Source organism: Nesoenas mayeri (genome assembly GCF_963082525.1).
Source record: "Nesoenas mayeri genome assembly, chromosome: 14".
NCBI lineage: Eukaryota > Metazoa > Chordata > Aves > Columbiformes > Columbidae > Nesoenas > Nesoenas mayeri.
In genome coordinates this window covers 5213936-5237883 of record NC_137556.1, presented here as the reverse complement: position 1 = coordinate 5237883, position 23948 = coordinate 5213936, and the positions used below count along the sequence as shown (strand labels likewise).

General features: G+C 42.2%; 2 protein-coding genes across 4 annotated transcripts; both read right to left on the bottom strand.

Annotated features, from left to right (window-relative positions):
- Nucleotides 1–792: 792 nt before the first annotated feature.
- Nucleotides 793–16314, bottom strand: LOC308045778 (uncharacterized protein). Of its 3 annotated transcripts, XM_080353283.1 has the most exons (9): nucleotides 16270–16314; nucleotides 6303–6647; nucleotides 5664–6017; nucleotides 4627–4707; nucleotides 3949–4008; nucleotides 3138–3193; nucleotides 2593–2677; nucleotides 2105–2135; nucleotides 793–1033 (listed from the first exon to the last, which is right to left on the bottom strand). In XM_080353283.1, the coding sequence occupies exons 2-9, from the start codon at nucleotides 6547–6549 to the stop codon at nucleotides 961–963; spliced, it is 987 nt and encodes a 328-aa protein (XP_080209409.1). In that variant the 5' UTR covers nucleotides 6550–6647; nucleotides 16270–16314; the 3' UTR covers nucleotides 793–960. The 3 variants fall into 3 exon arrangements, with proteins under 3 accessions (XP_080209409.1, XP_080209410.1, XP_080209411.1); XM_080353284.1 differs by lacking the exon at nucleotides 2105–2135; XM_080353285.1 differs by lacking the exon at nucleotides 3949–4008.
- On the bottom strand, nucleotides 13867–16315 carry MED7 (mediator complex subunit 7). Its single transcript, XM_080353286.1, has 2 exons — nucleotides 16280–16315; nucleotides 13867–15735 (listed from the first exon to the last, which is right to left on the bottom strand). The coding sequence occupies exon 2, from the start codon at nucleotides 15714–15716 to the stop codon at nucleotides 15024–15026; it is 693 nt and encodes a 230-aa protein (XP_080209412.1). The 5' UTR covers nucleotides 15717–15735; nucleotides 16280–16315; the 3' UTR covers nucleotides 13867–15023.
- Nucleotides 16316–23948: the final 7633 nt, after the last annotated feature.

Sequence of the window (23948 nt, the reverse complement as noted above, 5' to 3'; positions counted from 1 at the left end):
CCTAGTCTCAACAGCCAGTCCCTCTTCACTGTGGCCCCTGAGCTGGTGACCACATGTGTGGTTAGCACAGGAGGACAGGCCAGCTCCACGCTGTGGAACTTGGCTTGGTCCTGGGCTGCTGAGCAGGGTGCACGGCTGCCGGCAGCACAGAGCAGGCCAGGGAAGCCCAAAATCCTCCCTGTTATCCTCAAGCACTGTAAATGCTGCCGTAACAATAGCTCTGCAGCACCAACCTTGGCTTCTGCTCAGATGGGAAAACTGGGACCTTCGAGCGGCTGTGGGCCAGATGGGCAATGCATGGCAGAGCGAAACCCATCCTTTCACCATGCAAATCGCACCTTTCTGAGGAGATTTTTGCTTGTGTTTCACCTAGGGTGAGATTTAGGCTTTTAAAACTAGGTTGAGTTGGTAACCAGCCTGTGGGGGCAAGATAGAAACATTTCCCTGCATGTTGGTCTTCTGGGCATTATCCCACCTCTGGAAATGCTGCAGTGTTTCTTGGAGAGCTGAGTCAGCACACCAGCCATTTCAACACCTGGGGAATAACTAACTCCTGTTCAAACACCTGAGGATGCGGCATAAAAAATACAATTGCTAGTGGTAAATTACAAAGTTTATTAACATAGTCTCCAAGGGTCATTCAAACATGCTGAATCACAGGCAGCACTGGTACCCCTTAAGTAATCTGCATTTTTGATTTATATTCACAGCTTATTTTTTCTCTTGATTATATACAAGAAATAAGAACTGTATTTGCTGATTTTTTTTCTTTTTAATTTGAAGTTAGGCAGCATTCCAAGTTATTTCTTCTGTCTTCTGTTCCTCATAGTATAAGTTGTATTCAAGGAAGAGCATTAGTAAAAATGGAGAAAAACAAATTCAGTTCCATAACATGGCATTAGTAAGAAGTCAGATGCCAGAAACACCCAGAAACACCTTCACAGGGTGTCAAAAACACCTTCACAGGGAAAACATGCTGTTTTCTCCTTCAGCACCACTGAAGACTTTTTCACGGTCTTCTGCTGGTCCAAGGCTGTAGTGAGAAGCATAGATCACTATGGATGGGACAGAAGCACATTGCTGCTTCAGAGCATCCTTTCTTATCTGTAACGTCAGCAAATTCTCCTTGAGATGGAGACCAGAAGCTGCTGAGTCCACTGACTTCAACAGTATAATGCCTACTTTTTACGCCAGACAAGTATTTACCTTGCTTGCATTCTTCTAATGGATAGAAAAGGGCTGCTCAGATCTTATAATGTAGGATAACCACCATGGGATTTGGGGAAGAGTTCCTCCTTGACCCTCAATCCCTATCTACTAGGTGGGGTACACCGTGGAGGACCATCTACCATTGAAAAATTACCGGTCTTTGGCAAAGGGATGATAATTCACCGGCCTACCCTGTGGTTTGTCTAGGGAAAATCCTTTCTCAAGATAATCCAGAAGACATGTACTCATCAGTTACACCTGCACAGGGTGACTCATCATACATCCATATTTCATATCTGCCTCAAAATTATCACCTCAATTATCACCTCAGATACTTCAGTGTGACCCAAGGAATGTGTGAGAGGGTGCAGTGGCCCCATGAGAGCTGCAAGATTTATTTAGTGGTGGAAAGCCTGGTTTCCCCCACTGCTGTGGTGTAGCCTTCATGGGGTCCAGTCTTTGTGTATTGGCATGAATTGCCACTCCATGGAGAACTGCCCATAAATCCCTGATCCCTTTCCAAGCAAGTATTTTGCTGGTTGATCATCATAATCATTGATCTCTTAATTTCTTTAAAATAACCCCACCAGGGTCACGCCCTGGTATTTGGTCAAAGAATAAGGTAGATTAGGAGAGGGGAGATTTCCTTAGGCTTGGGTCACTGCTGATAAGTACCAGCTGCTGAAGTTCTCCAGTGCTCTGGATGTCTGTTTGTTGCTACATAGAAGCAGTATCCAGGAGCCACTGTTTTGTTTTCTGTGGTGAAGTTATCTGAAGCTTGCTCGTAATACAACTTTGGTAGTCAGTACCACAAACCAATACTACACCCATTATGATCCTGCCTTTAAGAAAAATTGCATCGGCACTTTTAACAGGAAATTACAAAATGGATTACCTTTTAATTATAAACTTCTTCGCATTTTTACCTAGAAGTAAAGCAACATTAATGTCACAATGGCAAAAAGGAATCTGCAGTTCTAATGAATCCGTCAAATGAGTTCAGATCAAAGATAGCAAGTTGCAAAGTTTCTGTGGGTTAGGCAGGAAAGAAAGGATCTCATGCTGATTTAAGTTACACCAATGTCTGTTGGGAGCAATTCCAGGAAACTATGGGACCACTTTATTATAGAGAGCCAACAAGATGAGCCTGAGAACAGGTTGCTTGCACAGGCTTGCTCCTGCTGCATGCCCACCAACTCATGCTCCCTGGTCTCTTCATAGTGACACGGTCCTGGAGCAAGAACAGCAACCTCCATAAGATGAACAGGGTGCTGCCACAGGGCCATAGCACATTTACCATAAGATTAACCAGAGATATAGAAGGACACTTGCACTAGGCCAGCATTAGAAACATTAATCAACTATGTGCTTAGGGATACTTACGTTTCCAAAACAACAACGAGAGCATCAATATGGAAAGAATGGACACCACTGTGAGACAGGCGATGAGAAAGGCATAGCTGGGAAACTGGAAGGGAGAAGAGAAAAGGTGAAAAGGCTTTAGAAGTATATTTCCTTCAGACCTATTCACACAGGAGTGGGTTGCTGTACTGGCTAAGAGCTCTGAAATATCTGCATTGGGCTGGAGTTTGCAATGCTTTTCTGAGCTTGCCCATACAAAGTATGGAGAAGACACATCAGGTTGATTATGATAAACAGCATGAATTACCTGTGGATTCTACCTCTGCCTATCTTACAGGGGTTGCAGGGGGATGAGGTTCTTCTGAAGTGTCCAAGCCAGATGGTCAGAGTCTTTGGCTCTATCCACTGGGAAGATGAATAGATGGTTCCTGGGCTTTTAAACAAAAGTTCAAGCTACTGTTTGCAAACACTGTCCCTTTAGTATGAATACACTGAAAATCACTAGCATCTCCTACTATCCTTCTGGCTTCTAGTTGAATACGTTTGAAACTTAATGGAAGTTTTACCTTAACTCTGTTACCATCATGTTTCTCAGCTTTGCTGTCTGAACTTGTTGAAATCCCTGAAAATAAATGAGATTGAAATTATTACTGGCACAGTCACCTGAAGGAGTGAGGGCCACTGTAGTTGTCACTGCCTGAGTCAGGGACTAATGAACTCCCAGAGAATGAAGAGGGCAAAATCTGGCCCTGAGTAGAAGAAATAAAGTACTTCGTAACCAAAAGGGAACAATCTGTTTCTGTCACAAATGGTATATCAGGCAATCATTGGGAAATGTCAGTCTTTATCAAGGAAAGATGAGGCTTCCCAGGGACAGCCCATGAAGCAAGACAGTAGAAACTTGTCTGCTATGAAGGAGTTTTCACTTCTGTGAGCATGACAAGTTGTCACAGAGAACAGAGGTAGTAAACAAGGTACAGTCTAAGTGGAGGAACTGCCTCAGTTTAATTGTGATCAGACTTCTGTGTGATTGCAGTTTTTGAAAGCTGCATTAGTACCGAAAACCACAGGAAACTTCTCTATGTTCAGATAATTTACCACAGATTTAAGAAAACTCTATGAAGATAACGCTTTTTTCTCTATTTAGGGATAGATAGACATGAACACTGTATTTTGCCATATGCCTGTCTTATGACACCCCAGAGGAGAGAAAAGAATAAGAGAGAGAAGAAGGGAGAGTTCAGCAGAACTATCCCAAATACACAACAAGTGCATATCTCGCTTCGACATGCATGTCCCACAAGTCAAAATTAAACTTTCTGGCAGTGTGCTGCAAACTTGCTGATGGGAGCAACTACTGCAGCTTACTTTCCGCACCTGAACCAGCGACACTTTTTTTCGGGGTCTGAAGCACGGTTGCCGCTGGCGGGGTTGTTTCTGGAGGAAAGCAGATGAAGACAGAAGAGAAACTAAATCAGAGCCTGGTCAGCAGGAAACAACTGCCCCAGTTAACCCAACTTATCTGGCAAGAATTACGCTTGGAGATGGAGGGCTGTCTCAAACATGGGTTTGTCTCCCAGCCACTGTGCTAACATCAGTACAGAGTTCAGCAACAAATTAGGCTTTCCTTATAGTACAATGAGGCTGAAGTCAGTCCAGTTATTGCATTATTTCACAGAGTAAAAGGAGACAGAATCAAGAACTTAACTTGGCTTATGGCTCTTACTAGACAGTGCTCAATTATGCTGCAGCGTTCTCATGCATTATGACAGTTTGGCTCTTGGAAATAGCACGACATAAGTTTTTGCATGGTGGGAGCGTACATGACTAACCTAAGTACAGAATGCTTTCTGCTTTTGTTAATTTTGTGGTGGCTTTTTCTAGCCCACAGTCTTTACTTAAGTTGCCCCCAGCATCCCAGATATAAGACCCTTTGCAAAACTTCCTGTTTACAATGGCAGGATGCAGGTATTATCCAGAACTGTATAAGAAAAATGACAAGTGAGACAGTGGTGAGAAAGTTCATTTCTGAGCTTGCACCGTTATCCTGCTCACCTGCAGTCGGCACATCTTTCACTATGAGAGGAGTTGTAGTTCCCTCTGCAGTCACAAATGTACTTGAGAATTCGGCAGTCACTGAAATGAAGTAAAAAGTAGTGCTTGCAAAGATCACTGATTAAGAAGGTCTTCATAAACCATCTAAAATTGCTTGCACATTTCTTCATCTGCAATTAAGAGGTGAATCTGCAGCTCATCCTATCCAGAAAACCAACGTACTTTACTAGCATGGCCAGTGGTCAGATGTTTTAACTGTTCAGTGTGGATGCAATTAATTGTTGCCAAGTTCAACTGGGGTGTGTTGTTGTGGCTGGAAGGCAAGAGATAATCCAGAAAAGCTGTTCTCAGAGGTTCATGTCAGAAAGAACTTAAACTGATAGAAGATCCAAAAATGTAAAAAAACAAACAAACAAAAAAACAGTCTTGTGTGCAGACATCAATCTGTGCAAAATAGGTCACTGATGTGGATATATAGCAACTAGGAATGGTTAGGATGATAATAGGCCACTCTGATCAACTAAATATTAACAGCAGCTTTCATATGGGATGATAATATAAGTAGTCAATTTTAAGCATGTTTTGAATTTTCATTGACTTTACTGCTCAGGCAGAACACGCTCTAAACTAACCTTCTCAGCAGACCATTTCAATTGCCTTCCTCAAATAAAGAAAAAAAAAAAGCATAGTTGAGTGAACCTCTTTACTCCATCCCAGGTGCAGGACTTTGCATTTATTTCTGTTGTACTTCATGAGGTTTCTGTCACATTATTTCTGTAGCCTGTTAAAACTCCCCTGAATGCAAGTCTGACCCTCCGCTATCTTGGCCATTCACCCCAGTTTGGCATCATCCACAACATTTGACCTGTGTTTCCTTAAGCCTACTGAGACATACATATCTATAAGCATCTCAGAAAAAACTCGCCAGCTACAAATATAAGTATCTGAAGAGTCTCTGTGATGCCAGAGTCAGACTAACAAAGCCCATGTCTGCTACACAGAAAATACAAAGGATTGGTGCTAGTTACCCTATGTACCTTCAGGAAGAGGGACAGACTCTGTTGAGCAGAACACATAGTCATCTTCAGTCCTCATGTCAGCTTCTTGGAAACCAGTCAGAAAATCTGGGAGAGCACTGGTTGTCATCATAGCTGCTGGAAAAGTCTCATCTGCTGTCACAGCAAATGCTGGGGGAGCAAGGGTCTCCAGTGTGATTGCTGCTGGAGACTCGGTGGTTGCAGCTGTTGCTGGGGCAGCAGTGGTTGTCAGGAGGACAGCAGTCTCTGCTGTTGTTTGAAGATCAGAGGTTTCTTGGGGAGCAAAAGTTGTTTTTCTAAAACGTTTGGGCAAAACGGGAGCCTTTCTTGTGGTGGTTGTCATCACTGGAGGAGCTGCATGGAAAAGACATAGCCAAGATGAAAGCCAGATCAGAGCATTCACAACTGACCCTGAGGAAAGGCAACCCAGAAATTCATGAAAATTATCTAAGTGCTAAAACACCAAGAATGAAGGTAGAAGAGTCGTTATTTTTAGAAGTTGTTTAATTGGCAGAAAACATGGCCCAGCCAGAGCAATTCCCAGATTTACAGTTTGCCTTTTGTTTTGTTTTGTTAGGTCTTAAACACTCCCCCTTTGACCATCTTACAGAAATGTAACACGTAAGTCCCCAGACTCACCTCTGACTACGTCCAGCCGCATGTTCTGCTTGATGTCGTTGAACCAGCCTGGGATCTCTATGCGGCAGCAGTATGTACCTGCGTCCTCTGCCTTCACATTCCCAATTGTGAGAGACACATCTCCATAGGAAATATAGCCCCAGAGATTGTACCTCTGAGATTTTCTGAATGTCACCCTGCTACCAGTGGTGTGCAAAATCTTGTTATTGCATTTTGAATTTGGGCATGGGCCTCTGCCCCAGCACATATCAGAGATGTACTTGTATCGTGTCACCTGGTAGAAGCAAGGCAACCGAACAGGCTGTCCTATGACTCCTCTAACAACAGCTTCAGATGTGGCGTGTCCTGCCAAGGAAGAACAAGGAAAGATGAGTGTTGGTGGCCTCTGGTGCATGACTCTACCTGTGCAACACCATGAGGCAGGAGAAAAAACACTCCTGCCTGCAGGCAGGACACAGTTAGGGATCCCCAAGCCTTCCTCTGGAGCCTGTGGCCGCTCATGGCCCAGGACACTTCAGGCAACAGCCAGGAGCTTGCAGACATTGGCTTGCTGCTGGAGGGCTGCTCACCAAATACATCACTCACATCAAACGTGGTGAGCGAAGCTGAGGTCTGTCGCTGGCAGCCCAAGCACCAACTAGACCTGCTCAAATGGAATTTGGTAACTCTGCTTCCAACCCATCTCCTCTCCTAAGACACTGTTTGAAAGTTGTTCAGAAACCTGGTGTGAAATGCATCTGGTTTTCTCAGTCCCCCGTCATCTCCTTCAAAAAGGAAATGCTGTCATAGTTGCCTTTCACTGACAGTCTCAATAGCAGGGTCCAAAATACCTATTCTTGTGTGAAATTAGGGCCTAATTAAGCTGGCAGAGCAGTGGGATCTGTCTATGGGAATCTGTTCTCAGAAAGTGCATTGCTTTTTCTGCTTCATGGCAACCTCTGCCAAGCATCCCACTTACCTTGCAGAGCACTGTGTACACAGAAGCTTTAACTGTTAGTGTTATAGTGATGTTAAAAAGAGCATATGCGTGCTTTCCTTGTGCTCTTACTCTTAATGACCAGCTTTACTTGGTGTTTTACAGCCAATACCCACCTTAGTGTCTGATTTGAATCTTGGCTGCATATTGTTCCCTTTGAACTGTCCATGCAGGTCCCAGATTGCCCTAAAAGGGATTTCTTCTTCATGAAAGGCATTATACAAAAAAAAAAAAGAAAGAAGTTTCCCTAGAGGAATATATCTTTTCTGGTTTACATTCATCTAGTCTGCGTCAGTCTTCCTACCTTGCTGTAGTTTTCCCCCCGTGTTATTATCATTTTCATATGGTGGAGTGGGAACGGAGGGACCTGGGAGCATCCAGATCTGGTTCTGTGCTGCAGCAAGAGGATCATCCCACAGATCTGATATCTCATGGCCAGCTTGCTTGCCCCAAACAGGACTTAGAGCAGTTGCTGTTATTACCACCAGCTTTGGCCCTGGTTTGCCAAACATTTCTATTTTGCCAGCTGTTTGAATGCCTTTTCTTTTTGGCATGACTCCCAGATCGCAAACAGATGCTTCCAACTGTGTCCATGTCTCTTTTATTTTGTCTTTAATGGACTATTCCCCAGGTGAGGTTTTAGTCTGTGGCAGGCTGCCTCACCACTTGTTATTGGGATGACATTTCAGCTTCATTATTGCTTATCCCATTGGCAAGATAAGCCAACTCATTCAGGTTTCCAAAGCTCCAAATGCTAAAAGAGTAGAGGCAGACAAAACAACATGCAATATGGTGTGAAGGGCAGAAGCTTTTGCAGAGAAATGAAAGCAAGAAGAGCCAAAAAACTGAATTCCTGAATACAGGACAAGGCTTTGCAAGATGTCTGCTTGCTTTAGTCCTTGGAAAGGGGAGGTTTATTTGCCTTGTTACAGCAAAACTGAGAAAACAGCCTCTTTCTGTGATGGCAGAACAAAACAGTTCATCCAAGTTGACCTTGAAAGTATCCCTAGAGGAGCCAGGGATTAGTCACCAGGCAGGTTAACACATATTTTCAAGTCAGCCCAATAAAGATGTGTGTAAAACCAGGACCAACTTGAACTGTTTCTAGAGTTAAGGTCACTGCTGCTCGAAGAGAAATGGGCTTCTGTTTTTATTTCATCCTAGTCCTGCACAGCACAACAGCAGCTTCATTAAGCAACCCTTTAACAAACAAAAATTTGCCTGCTTGTCTCTTTAAAAGAAGCAGAGTCCTAAGCTTATTAATAAAATAAACAAAAAAAAAAAGAAGAAGAGGGAAGACACAAGGCACCAGAGTGTCTCCAAAGCCGTTTCCCACCAGTATTTGTCCTAGAAAGCTACAGGTTTTGCAGTTTCAAGTCCTCTTTTTATTTATATGAAGCTAATGTTGCTAACATCTGCCTGCACTGCAGGCTGGTATGGAAAGCTCCAATACCACAGCAGCCTTGATTCAATGATACGAACCTCTGCAAGGACCAAATCACTTTGTTCTCAGTTGCAGCCTCTTCCACAGACACATTTTACAAAAGAAATAGTAAACAGGGCTCAATTAACATGTCTTTGGAATTAAGAGGTTCCTGAGACCGTTATATTCTGATACCCTGGTCTTACTGAGAGAAGGATCCTGCCCTTGTCCATGGCAGTGACACCCAGGCACCCAAGTTCGAGCCAGGGAACACAAAGCATCAGCTGTGCCTGAGGAGTCCCACTGGTCAGTGAGATTTGCAACTCTAAGTCCTTAATCCAAATGAGAGAGAAATGGACTCCAGATATTTAATACATCTTCCGAAATAGAAAGGGGTATTTGTAATTGTTAAGATCATACAGGTATACATATATTTATATATACACATATTTATATATATAGTCTCTCTTGAACTAACCCTCAATGACAGTTGGCGTTAAGCACTACCTTCAATAGTCGCTTTTGCAGGGCTCTTCTGTCCCACAGACTGGTTGTTAGATGGACAAAGACATACATCCTCCAGCCAAGACAGCTGGTTGGAAAATAAGTTTATTTTCTTGATCTATTTCTGGAACAATTTTCCTTCTTTGTAGAAGATACTTGGCATCTTTTCCCTATCAATCTTATTTTCTTTTTATTTCTTCTTGAAGCTGATGAAATTGCAGAGAAAATTACTGATAAATAGGAAAAAAAGAAAAGCATTTAACTGCCCACTCTGCTGGTTTCCCAAGTGTCAAGATCACCCATTCTCAGCACCAAGCCAAGATAAAGTAAAAAAAAGCCATTCTTGTCCTTTCTCTGTATATGAGAAAGTTTTTGAAAATAAGATCAAAAGGAGGTGAGTACCTCCAATTTAATTTTATGCTGAAGCTGTGGCAAGGAAAGAGCTCTGTTTCTTCTGCTGTGACTGGCAGAAGACACATTTTATACAACATATTTCATCCAAGATTTTAAGCAATTAATATTTAGCCATCTAAGAACTTATTGAAATGCCCAAGCGATTTAAAAGCACAAGTCCTGATGGAGGCTCCCGCCCTGCTGAGAGTGGGTGAACCTGCATTCCTGAGCCACCCCGGGCAATTTGGAAAGCGCGTTGTCAATGCCTAAAAGGACATGCAGAAATGTAGCTGATAACAACCATGCTTGCAAGACCCATTCTCCCAAGTTTCTCTTCTTTGACTTCTATCTCTTCTAGGATTCAGATTTTAGATAGATGAACCGAACATTTGGGAATGAAAGGAGAAGAATCTCCAGTTGTGCTTTCCCATACTCAGTTCATAGGAGCAGACAGCCCTCAGAGTTTCAGAAAATCCTTTCTTCATCATGTATCATTCATTACTCTGTCAGTATTTCAGTTCCCCAGCTTGGGCTGTGTCAGCACTGCAGCGTTGTGGGGAGACAGATGAAGAAGCAAAGCCAGCAGTACACATTTAACAGTAGTAAAGAAATCAGATAATGTTGGGGAATGGAAGAACTAACCAAGCCTGTACACAGAGGAAATCATGAACATTTTTAAAAAGAAAACCAAAATCTCCATCTGTATTAACTCAGTAACTTAAGAAGACTTTAGAAGTTCTGTATACAATTACGATCTTTTTCACTGTTTTGTTTTCACAAAACAAATGTGACTGGTTTTAATTTTACAAGCATAAAAAAAAAAAGGCAGGTGAAGACTCACCGATAAAGATCTGTATCATAATCCAGTGAAACAGCACAAAATAGGCCATTTTAGCTGATGAAGGCTCTGGGGAAGTGAGTTTAAGGGGAGAAAACCAGATCTTATACTTTCTGGAGATGCTGAGTGAGCACCACTGAAGTCTCATTTCTCCATTTCAAGTTTTTATGTACCACAACTGCTCCTTTCCTTCTCTTCCGGGTGGAATTTGTTCAGAAGGGGTGATTCTGCTGCATTTAGCAGTGGCATGACCTCACTTTGAGCATTCTGCTCAGTTCTGGACCCCACAATTCAAAAAGGACGTTAAGGTCCTTGAATGCATCCAGAGGAGGCCAAGAAAACTGGTGAAAGGGCTGGAAGGCACGTTCTAGGAGGAGTGGCTGAGAATTCTGGGTTTGTCCGGTTTGGAGAAAAGGAGGCTGAGGGGTGTCCTCATGGGTCTGCATGAGGGGACATGGAGAGGGAGGTGCTGAACTCTTCTCCCTGGGATTCAGTGATAGGATACATGGGAACGGTTCAAAGCTGCACCAGGGGAGGTTTAGACTGGACATCAGGAAGCATTTCTTTACCAAGAGGGTGGTCAAACACTGGAACCAGCTTCCCAGAGAGGTTGTCCATGCCCCAAGCCTGTTAGTGTCAAAAAGGCATTTGGACAAAGCCATTAATAACATGCTCTAATTCTTGGTCAGCCCAGGGGTCAGGCAGCTGGACTAGCTGAATTTTGTAGGTCCCTTCCAACTAAACTATTCTATCCTATTCTTTCCATTTCCAAGACACTCAACATGGTACTATCACCAGCAATTTCAATGTACTATTTGTTTTGACATTCCATGAAACTCTTAAGGCCCATTATTGGAACAGGCTGCCCAGGGCAGTGGTGGAGTCACTGTCCCTGAAGGGGTTTATAAGGCACTTACACAAGGTTCTTAGGGACATGGTTTAGTGCTAGAGTTAGGTTATGGTTGGACTCGATGATCCTGAGAGTCTCTTCCAGCCGAAATGATTCTATGATTACCATTCTGTGGTGCTGAGCAGCAAGAACAAGCTTTGTGCTCTTAAACTTCTGAACATGTGCCCTAGTCTCTACTTCTGACTTGGACTTCACTTACATTTTCTTAATCCCTTCATTTCCCCTGATCCTGCCTTCTGTTTGAAGACCCCTCTCTTTGTTTCCTCAGCTTTATATGTGCCAAATATCCTGGAGACTTTTTTTTCCAGCAATGATCCCAGTTTCTCCTCTGTCTCCCATCACTCACCATTCAGCAGTGGCTGTGAGCAGATGGATCTCACCTGAGGCACAAATTCGGAGCTGTACCCAGCTACCAGTTTCCATGAAGCTTGTAAAAACAGGATTGATCAGTAAGTTACAGGTGACTTGGGAAGGAAAAAGATAAACACGACATCACATCAGCTTTGTTTCTTTAGCAAGACTGGGCTAAATGCAGCAGTGAATAGAAAAAAGCCACTTCATACCCAAATGTGCTGGGAGGAATCAGAAAAATGTGGCTTGCTTTCTGATTCTGTACTGCTATCTAGTGGCTGCTTGCAGGCAGAAAAGGCAGAGAACTGCCTCAAAAAAAAGTCACTTTGCAGCTTGTTGATTAGCTAGTGTATGGCTGGATAATCTCTTAATGGGTGAACGAACGGGCTCCAAGTGTCACCTGCATATCTCTGGGGCTCATTTTGAAATGCCTATTCCAAGACCCACTGACAGGAGCCAAATTAATGAAAGAGAACAGGGAGCTTCTCCCTGCATGTATTTGCATGTATTATACTGCATATCCCAAGTGAAGTTTTTGCTCCGCACAACCTTTGCAAAGTCTTTTTACCAAGTAACTGCACAGCAGAAAGGAAACTTTAATCAAGACTTTGCTTATCAGATATTCTAGAACTTTGTTTTACATTGAAAACTCACTGATAAAAGAATTAGTTTGCCTTAGTCTGTAATATTAAGAAAAATATCCTTATGGGCAAGCAGGTTTTATGATTAGCAGTCTAAAGGATGGTCCTCAAACTCCTAAAGAGCATGAGTGGTTGGAATCAGAAAATTTTGGAAATCCCACACTTACCTAACTCTGATCCCAACAGACACTATTCTGGTGAAATTGCAGAAAGCAGAAATTGCTGAATATGTTTTTTCAGATCCAGTTCAGAAACCAGCCCAGACTTCCTCCAGCTCCCATCACAGGCTAGAGCCCACAGCAGCGACATGCTCAGCCAGGCAGAAGGAAAGCACCGTCTGCAGCGGGGTCAGGAATTTTAGCTTAGCAATCATTACAAACACCCAAAATACAACAATAGAGGCTAACACTAGCAGATCCTTTCTAGCACACAGCAGGGTCACCTATCCCAACTTACTTTCCGTTTCTCCCCTTCTCAGCAGGATGAGCCTTTTCCTCCTTTCCTAGTCTTTGCAAGCACGCTCACTGAGCTGACACAACGATCAGTAACCCTCATACTGCTTCCCACACCTTTTTTTTGCCACAGTAGATAGAATTTGGATAAGAGACTACATAGGATATGTAACAGACTGTTAAAACAGAAAGTTTGGCAAAATAACAGATTCCCAGGAAGAATTACTGAAGCATTTAGTCATGAGCTTCTGGTTCTAATACTCAGAAGCAGCTCAGAGCATCTTTAGGCAAATGCTATGTTCTTTTTAGGCTATAATTTGGTGGTACTGGAAAGCTGCTCTGCTGTCACACAGTTGTAGCCTCACAGAGTTGCACTCTGTCATCATCTGACTCTTAAAAATTCTGTATGGATCTGCATTTTTGCAATGTGAACCACACAGAACACAGAGGTCACTTTAGTAGGGTGGAAACTGTGTCCTCCCAGGCTCATGGCTCGCTGTGACAAAACGTCGCTGAAACAAAGCTCTTGAGAAACGGCATTCCCTGTCCACCCTCCGTCCCTGGATTACCCAACTCCTCTTGAGCACATCTTGTCTTTTCACGCTCTTTGGACTAGATCTGCAGCTGCGATCAAGTGTATCCGATTGAGGGCCAACAAGTGTTTTTTGAAGACATACCTAATTTACTTCACACCATTTTATACAAACAAAATTCACTTGTAAGTAGTTACTTTTTATAAATAACTGAAACAGCAGAAATGCTTTGCATTTGCAAAGTAGACACCAAATTAATTCTGCTCACCTGCAACAGTGCTAGTTAACTACAGACAATATAATTTACATCTACTCCAGAGAAGGAAACAGGAGTTGAATGAAGGACAAAAGTGTTAACTTTGTAAAATTATTTATACATTTCTAAAATAATGTTTCTACTTTGTTACTTATGTTGTCACATGCACTTAAAATAACAGATGTTGTCATCCAGCAAGTCACCGACTTGCTTCAGTTCATTTCATCTTTATCCCTGCTGAGCAAAACCCCCCCCACCCACCAGCAAAGTACTTTTGCCTGCCCATTTAAGCAACACTTCTGAAAACAACAGAATTATCAAATGAAACAGAGACATAGGTTGCTAAATAATCGTTAAAACCAGAGTTTGTGCAAGTTCCCTTACCCATAAAGTTTACCTTGGTTTTAGCTGCTGTACATAACTTTGGAAAACAGACATACTATGGTGTTACGTGGCAAAAAGACTGAAGTAGGATTTCCCTGGCAGGAGGGTAAAGAAGCCAATTCTCTACCAAATCACTCCTTTCTTCTTGCTATGGTGGGTTGATACAACTCAAATTTATTTAAAAATGGTTGATATGGCCACCACTTGATGGAATACTTGCAGGTTCTTTTAAACTTAGAAATTCTCAAGTAGTATAAAGACCAATTATTCGATAAGACTCTCCTTCCTGAGAAAAAAAAAGACCCAGTTGGGCACAGCGCCTACCTAAGAGGCAAATACAAAGCAGCCGTACTGCTAACTGAGTCACTTCATGCATGTATACTAATGAAGGAAATACAAGACATTTCTGCAAGCTCAAGACTGGTTATGATTTACATTTATGAAAGAATAAAATTAATTAATTTTAATTAATTTAGTTGTTGAGGTTCCTGACAGTGTGTGCCTATTAAGCAAGTTACACCACACTACATCTGTAACAAAGGAATGCTTACGTTCTCTTTAGCACAGTGATATTATTACAAAGCCAGAAAGAAATTAATTTTGCAGACTTGACACTAATTTTAGTTTTAATATTTATTTATGTGTACTTGAAATGATGCACTGAAACTGTAAAAAAACAGCACTTATTGGAAATGAACTATTAACTGCAATTCCTCTCAGATCCCTTACTTGCTTCCATACTAGAAAACAATTCAAACAAAATGAAGCACACTCCAAAAAGCAGAAAGTGACAAATGAAAGTATAACAGAAAAATCTAACTTTAATCCGTGGCTACCACCTCACATGATACATTCATAAAAAAGTATACTTTTTTGTTTCTACAAATAAGCATAGAGCTCACAAAATATTAAACACTTTTATCCACCTAGTCACCCACAACCTCCAAGAGGTGTACAAAAAACGCTTTGTCTGCTTGTACAACAGCAAAACAAAATACAACGAATACCCTCAGAATCCATTCTGCCTCTCACTATGGTGAGCTAATAAAAAGCATTTGCCTCATGTCATTTCATCAATAATGCTACACATAGCTGCATCTTTGTCTAAAACCTGATCTCTCTTGCCACCAGAACGCTCTCTCTGCTTTTCACTCTGTCCAGTGCAGCTGCTGCCATCATCAGCATCCATGGTTTCCACTTTCACTCTCAGTCCTCCCTCTGAATGAGGCAGATCATCAGGCAAGGAAGCCAAGCAGTTCTGAATCATCTCTACAACTCGCTCTAAGTGCTTCTGAAATCGCTCTGCTGTTTCCAAACGCTGACGCTTCTGCACCTCCATCATGACTCTCAGTGTCTCCCTGGCTTGGTGAGGCCGATATTCATTTATAAGATGATGGACATGGACAAACAGCAGTTTCAAATCTTCCAGTTTCTCCTCTCTCTTTATACTCCCTGGACTTCTTATCAAGATATCCAAGAGGTCCAAAAAGTTGACCAGGATAGACATATTAAGTTTTCTTAATTCTTTCTTGTGATCAAACTGCATAGGATGTAACCGTTCAATACCCTGGCTCTCCAAGGGCCGAATAATCAGATCATCACATTGAAACTGATTACCAAACATCATATAACTGTCTTTCACAGGTGGAGGTGGCTTTGGGGCCAGGCCTTTACGGATATTTTCATCAGTATATTCTTTTATATATTGCATTGGAGGTGGAGGAAGAGCACTCACTTGCTGAGGTTCACCCATTTTTGCGAGAGGAAAATACCTACAGAATGTCCCAAGAAAGAGATGTTAAACAATTTGTGTGACAACCTTACCATATCAATAGAAATAAAGGCAATATAAGATGACGGCTAAGAAAATTAGCCAGAAGAAAGCCATCTCAATGTGTAGAATACAGAAATTCCCAAGTAAATCTGCGTTAGTTTTTCACTAGGGTATACTTATACTTTTAGCATAACTTAACGTCACTAGAAGCACAAAAAATCAATCATTTCCCGAAGCATGGAAGAGCAGTTTGTAAACCGAGCAGTCACAGGGAGAGCGGGGGGAGCCCCTTGGAGGAGAGGGGAGACCCCTCCCCAGGCTGAGGATGCGGCCTTGCGCCCCACCCATGTCCACAGCTGCCACTCTGCTCCGAGCCAGGCTCTGTGAAGGCCCAAGAGCGGCCGGGGTTCGCCAGGCCGCTGCTAAAGACAGAAGAGACGGGAGCACGCTACAGCAAGACCCCATCGGTGACTGACCACGGACCGAACGGAGGAGATAACCCCGCTCAGATGCCTGGAAAGCGGGAACCCACCTGCGCTCACCTGCCCGCCGAGCTCCCCTCAGCGTAACCGCCGGCACACCACTTCCGGCCAGCAGCCCGCTTCCCTTCCCTCCTATTGGCTCGCCGGCCTGAGGGCGGCACGCTCTGATTGGCTTTTCTGAACATCGGTCAGAAGCTTGCTCCACTCAGCGCAGGGGCTCGCTCGGGAGGCGGTACCAAGCGGGGCGGGGCGCGAGTGGAACCGGGAGCGTTCGTGGTGTTAATCGCTGAATTACGCGGTGTTCGGTTAGTATGTGAGCAGGTGGTATGTGGGGAACATGTGATACATAGTAACCGTACGGTACGCAGTGATCATATAGCGTGTGCTGCATCCACGCATGAGAAACACGAGCATTACCCCGGTCATGAAATAAAAGCGTTGCTTGGAAAGCGTGTGCATCGTTCCTTCAGCTGAGCACATTAAACATGAGTAAATAAAGAATAAAGACTGTAACAAACAGCCGGGCTCTATTTTTTGTGGTTTTGTTTTGTTTTGGGTTGGGTTGGTTTGTTTTTTTTAGTTTTCGTTGTTGTGGTTTTTTTGTTTGTTTGTGTGTTTTTGTTTTTTTAATTTCAGTTTTGTTTTTGTTTTGTTTTGTTTTATTTTGTAATGGATTTAAGTGTTTCGCCCCGTGGATCCCGGGGAGCTGGGCTCCCTGCCGTGGCCAACAGGACGGATTTCTGACACTTGGCCATTTGTGTCCCCTATTCTCTGTCCCTCAGCAGATGGCAGCAATGGCCTTTGTCTGCCGGCGGCCCGTGGTGTGTACAGGCACCACCATTTACAGGTTCACTTTCCAAGATTGATTTCGTCGTCCCCCCCCCAAAAAAAAAAAGCATCAAGTTTAGATTGAATTATAATACTCTAGGTTATGCTAATAGTTTCCAAAACAGGTTTATTCGACTAGAAAACTTGAAAAACATTCACAGCTCATGTTTCTTCATACTGTGACTTCAAAAAGCAGAAAACAGTGGGGGCCAAGCACTCGTATTTTACATGACCTCTGTGATCTTCTTGAGTCATTTTCCCAGTCTGTCTGTAGTGCCCACGACAGAGGGGACATTATATCAACTAACGAAAGCAGAAAAAAGGGTTTCAGTCTCATTCTGGGTAGCATGGTTAATTCTCAGAAGACCCATGGACGACCCTTTCCAGCCTATGGGGAGCTGCTAAGATTTCTCTTTATGGTGGTTCCAAATGAGAAATTAAGAACCATGGTGAGTGCCATGCGTAGGACTCCACAATTTGCTTTCTGCCACATTTCAGCTCTTTTCTGAAATAAGGATGCTATCCACTACAAACCTACCGCTGATAGTACAGCACAATTCCTACAGCATCTCCAAATTGTGGGAATGAACCTGGACACCCCTTCAGCAGACGGTGAATCAGTACAATGATGTTCTCTGCCTCAAAGACACATCTTAATGTATTGCTTTAGTTAAGTTTATTTTGGTTTTCTTCATAACTAATTTAGGCAAATTGGCATGTTTCACTGTCAGGCATTCCAGTTCTGTTAATTCAGCAACAGTGTGTACAGTGTGTGCCATTGCAGCATGCTAAGTTTTTTTAGCAGAATTTCAATCCAAGAATTGTACAAGCACAATAAATAAAAACTCCATTTTTATGCGTGCTCTTAAAACAGCACTGCGCTCTTCTGTGCTAGAGCACATTTCTTCCATTTCTGAATGCCATTGCACCCTAAATAGAAAATAAAAGTGAGGGTTGTGGGTTTTTTTTCCTCATGTTGTCTGAAAAATAACCCCATAATGAAACTCATTTCCAGTCTCTTGTTGGGTTTAGGTTGAGTGTTACATCTTACAGCCTAGTTAAGCAATAAGCTCAGGAATTTCCTTTTTAGGTGATTGTTATAGGCTTTGTTGTAGTATATACCAGGGAAGAGCGGAAGAGAAATTGAGCCTGTTGGAGGTGAAGGGGACTTAAGCAATCTTTATGTCTCCATCTGCTGTGGTTAATTCCCACCTCCCTGCCTCCTGCTGTGTCTTTGGGAATTAATGAAGTTGCAGCGCAGTGCTGCGCTGCCTTTTCTTTCTGACTTCTCAAACTGAAAAAAACAGCTGCAGCCTATTGGTGTTCCTGCTAATGCAGGAAAGGAGTTTAATGTTCCTGTCATGTAAAAACTGGGGCACAACAATCTTCAATGAACATGATAGTTGAACTGTTTCTTGCTGTACAGCCTATTGCCAGATTCAAACAAAGTCAAATGTCAGCACAGAGCCTGCATGGTTGTTTAGCAACTAAACAGGTATCTCACTACTGGTTAATGAATTGACATGGCTCAAAATCCAAGCACATTTTGATAGAATCATCCAGCACTCTTTCCTGTGCTCATAGTCAGAATGTTGTTTCTGGAAGCAACCCTACCTACCTGATTTTTTAAATGCCGGGTCCTTACTTGATCCCACACTTGTGATAACTGCCTATTCTAACTTGTAAATGAACATACCTCAAAAAATGTGTCTGCCTGACATGAAGAAGTAATGCCTATCCAGCCATCAGCAACCTGGGGAGCTGCAAACATGTCATGTTGCCAGAATAAACTGTGGGATTTCAGCACTGCAGTTTTGGCAGCAGTGTAAGTCACACCTTGGCCTTCAGAAGGAAACGGTAACAGACAGGAACCACAATAGGCAGGCACTAATAAAAAGAGCTGGAGCAAATTCCCAGTTTGGGAATGACCCAATGAAACAAGCTTTTCCTTTCTTCATTTTTTGCCTGAGAGAGAACAGCTGAGCGAAAGGATTATTGGTACCTTCATCACAGAAGAGTCTGTCCTAACTCTGTGCAAGCTCATCCTAACCCTGTGCAAGTTCACCAGTATAAAACATGTTCTCTGTGTTACTGCCAACATCAGTAAGTCTGGGAATAACTCGCCTTAGGCATTCAAATCAAGGATAATTCACTCCATCCTCCCAGCAGATGCTCAGAACAAGGCATCTACTTTCCCAAGGCTCCTGAACAGCTCACAGGAGAATCTTGCTCTGGTTCTACAAGAGCAACTCACTGGGAGCAGTGTGAGCAAGATTCAAAGGTGCGGTTGTAAGACCGAGAGGGAAGCATAAAGACCAAGCTAATTCTTCCCTTTTTCGGCAGCTTTCTGTCTAGTTCTTCGCTTCTACTGGAGACATGTTTCTTGGGGTGATAATGAACTGCCAAAGAAGCAAGACAGCTGAATAACCTAAAGAGAGATTCTCACACTCTGAAAAAGCTAAGTAGCAAAATGGGTTGATTTCTGGAAGCTTGGACATTCAGTGACAATCATCATATTGAACAGCTGGTAAAGACAAAGACCTGGCACCCAGACAATAAACATGGCACAAATATTACCCATGGTAGAAGTATACAGGTTGTTTTATGAGAATGAAGATATAGGTGCAGTCTTGCGGTCTGTTTTTTACAAAAAGAAAAACTATCTATATTTAACTTTATAAATTTCTTTGCCGCCTTCAGGACATAGGCATTGGTATCAGAGCAGGATGTGCGGGTGGGGAGATTTCCACTGTATGCAGTAATAAAAGTGTGAACTGCATAATCTTGGTAAATCCCCTAAGAAAAAATCCAATCCCTAAAATAACATTGTTCAGGGCAGAAACAGAGCAGTTTGCGGGAGGTGGCAAGGGAAGGACAAAGGTGATTAAAGAAAAAAAGAGCACACTGAAGCCACGGTTGATAAAAACAACTTTACTTGTAACCTCAACTTGCCCAGCACAGAGGAGTATTTAGTACACGCAGAGGAGTATTTAGTGCACACAGCAGCTCAAACTTACATCAGAAAAATGGAGAATATTTCCTTTTTTCCTGCATTTGGATGGAAAAGTGTCAAAGGATGGTAGCAAGCTTTAAAAAGGCACCTAAAAAGAGAAGATGTAGGATACTTCAAAAATTCATCAGGCTTTGTTTCCTCACCTTAAGAGACAGACTTACAGTGGTTTTCAGATACTTTGGACAGTTATATTTAAATCCCTTATATTCTATACAGAATTTATGTACTGTGCAATATATAGCGGTGCCAAAAGCCTTGAACAAAAGGAGCGTGCTCATACGTTCAGTGTATTGCTGCACCGTCACACAGGGCCAGCTTCCAGAAGTGAGGTACCTGTGTTAGTGGGATGTTCCAGCTCACCCAACGAGCCCTTTCAGCAAAGCCATACAGGATGTATTCAGAGCTCTAGGACTTGTCCTCACATCTTCCAGCTCTGGTGCCAATGTGGCCCTAGACAAGTGGGGTATTTCTACCTGACTACATATAACTATATGTATCCTACTCTAATGCAGAAGGGTCCTGGAGCCCTTAAATGACTGAGGCTTTGTTTAAAAGGGTTATAATATGTTCATCATCCAGGTGGATGATGACATACGTCATCCAGGTGAATGGTGACATACGATTTACGTCTACAGTTAATGTCTTGAAAGCAACAAAGAATTTGGTTTAAAAATTGGACAAAACATCAAGATCTTTGAAATTAACTAAAATTCAAATACACATAAGCAGGTTACTGTCTCATAAATGTATAATTAAATATTAATTCTTAGACCATATGGTTTTGTATGTATGTGTAAACCTAGTTATATATTTATTAGACTTAGAGAGCATTCACGTTCTGCTTTTGGTTTGCTACACTTGAGTATTTGCATGTTTGCTACACATGTGGTTTGGAATTAAAGTGAACAAGCAACACTAAGGGGTAGATCCGTGGCACGAGTGGATACAAAAATACATCAGTCCCTACCTTCCTCCCCAGTTCAACAGTGAAGAGTTATCAGTTGATAAAGATATTGCAAAACAGAAATAGCAGCTCTCATTGAAATCAGCTTCTTGTCTATGTCACTGACACCCGAATGTGGCTCTGTTGACTTGTTTCCTTCTTTAGAGTCATTCTTCTTTTTTTTCCCTGTCTAATATCTTAGCTGACCCATCATCAGCTTGAACTCACCATGGAAAACTCAGAATGGCTGATCTTGCTTGCTAAATTCTGCTAGTTCTGATGTAACTACCAGATTCGCTGTTACTTAGGTCAAAATCTGTTATTATTTTCTTACAGCTATGTGTGCCTTTCCTTCTACGTGTGTTATATCAAATCTGTACCTTCTCTTCCACGGTAGCTCAGCCTGTCCAGTTCTCCCACATGCAGAGCTCAAATCTCATTTGCTCCTTGTTTCTCTTGCTTGACCCTCACAGCATCTTCCCGTCAGACCTCCTATAGCACATCACACCATTGCATCACACCATGTTTACACCGTATTAAGAGTAGTTGTCAAGCCCCCTATCTGAACATTTGATCAAATCGCTTCCCTCTTCGTGCCCCTCTACTAACTCATCTCTTATCTCATGAAGAAATCAAGCTGCCAGTCAGTACATTCAAAGAACTTCTTAGCTCTCCCCCGCTACTTGCCCCCCTTGCTGAATCTCTTCTCTCCCCACATCCTCTCATCTCCAGCAGCATTGCTCCCCTCAGAGGTCTATGTGTTGGCATCTCATCTCTTTGCTGTCCTCATGCCCGGCTTTTTCTACACAGTTGCAATGTCACACCCTTGCATTTCTATTTATATTCACTTTTCTGAGAAGACAACACATACACCTCTGCCAATAGACTGCAGCACCCCTTGGCCCAAGCTACAAAGACTTTTTGGAAACTCCTTAACACACTACAGTTAGTGCAAAGAAGATACTAGAAAGAATATAATAGTCCTAAGTAAGTGTTCATAGCTAAAAATGCAATGACATTATAAGCTGTGGTTATAAATTCATCTGTACTGACACAAATCAAGCAAAATACTATTAAGACCAACTGCCTTTTGGGGGGATTCACCATTGCGAGCAAAGTCCATACAGTTTGTCAGGGCACTCTACTGTCCATGTTTTGGTTTATTAACCACAAGAAAGGATCTCTGAGGATAATTGAAACCAGCAAATTCTCAAGCATGAGGAAAATTATGTGCACGCAGAAGCGGTCCTATATTTTAGACGTGCAAGCACCTAAAGAAGGTCTAGAAGTATATGAAGAGCCGCTGTTTACATTGAGTGCAATTTTAGAAAAGTCACAGCAGACACTGAATTTTTTATATATGTGCATTGCACGAGGCAAACTGTTTTGGAGAAGAATCGGGAAATTTGGCCCGAGTATTGATCCTAATCTACAAACAGATATGAAATCCCCTTTGGCAGCAGTGATGATTTTTTTGGGAGATCACAGGCTTGTGTCATCTCTCTTGTTCAACCACAGGAGTTCCTTGAAACTCAGTCACTCTGCTAAGAAATGAAACATCATAGCCTTGCTAGACTTGCGCACAAGGAATGTTTCAATATATGCTGCATCTCTTCTTTGGCAAGACCATCACATAGGTATAGATATATAGATAAATATAGGTAGCGATCAATTGCACATCTTCTGTTTCTCCCTGTTTCTGTTGGTGATACTGCATTGCCTTTAACAAATTCTTTTATGGATCTGTATGTCAAGTGCTAACTTTCAATTATATTTGTAATGCAAATGCAGCTGTTCAGTTGGAATTGAACAAAATTGGTAAGGAATGTTTGACGATCCCTGGAACACACTGCCTAAACCATTTAACATAAAACAGCAAGAAAGGGATGGCCAACTCTTTGCGGGGGGGAGGGGTAACCAATACATTCTACTGAGAAATATGGTTCCCAAGTCTAAGAATGCCTCTATACAATCCAAGTCTTCATTTAAACACTTTGCAATTCTGCTCTTTCTTCAGATTTTTTTTTAACTCGTGAACTGAATTTTTTAAAAATGAAATGTCTTCTTTGGAGGTTGCAAACAGCTCTAAAAATAGATCAGCAATAGGGTGCTACCTCCTTGTACCCTAATGCTACATTAAAGCCAAAAGTCAGCACTGGTAAATTATTTACACTGGAAGAATTTTCAGAAATACCTGATTAATCCAACACTTATCTTGTGGCTTCCTCACTTTCCACCAGACTCCATTGCTCCACTCCTCAAGAGCATCAGTAAAGCAATTATTTCCCTAGTAAAAAAATACACAAAATATAAAAATTGGAAGAGGTGAGGAAAATGCATTGCATTCATTCTAAAAATACCGGTGCTGTTGTACTGAGTGCCTTCGGTACATATCAATTATTTTGTAATTCTATATTTAGCCTGGTGGTGACTGCCCTGAATGCTGCTCTGAAGTCCAGAGGAAACCAGTTGTGCTTGGCTTGATGTTCGTGCTCATTTCACTCCCGATTACTCTGGTCTTGGTTGTGTCCGCAGGGCATGTTGTGCCTGGAACATCCAGCCACAGACTAATTAGCTGCACCTGAAGAAATCAGTAATCAGTAACTAGTAATCAATGATAATTAATTAGTTACCAGTTATTGTAACCGTTTGCTTTCAGTTTATATATCTAACAACTACAAATATTTATAATTCCTTATACAGATATACCCTGGATATAATTTTCTTTGCTTACATTGTAAGAACTTTCATGTTACACGGGAAAGTTCCTCAAAATAAGCAGTATGAAATCTCTGAGACATATACTCAACTGTTAAAAATTCCTTTGAAAAAATAAATATGGATGCATGACCTACTTCTAAGACATCCTATACATCCACATTCAGTGCATGCATTTATAACTCTATTTACTGAATGGGTGAGTGGGAGACAGATGCTTAATCATG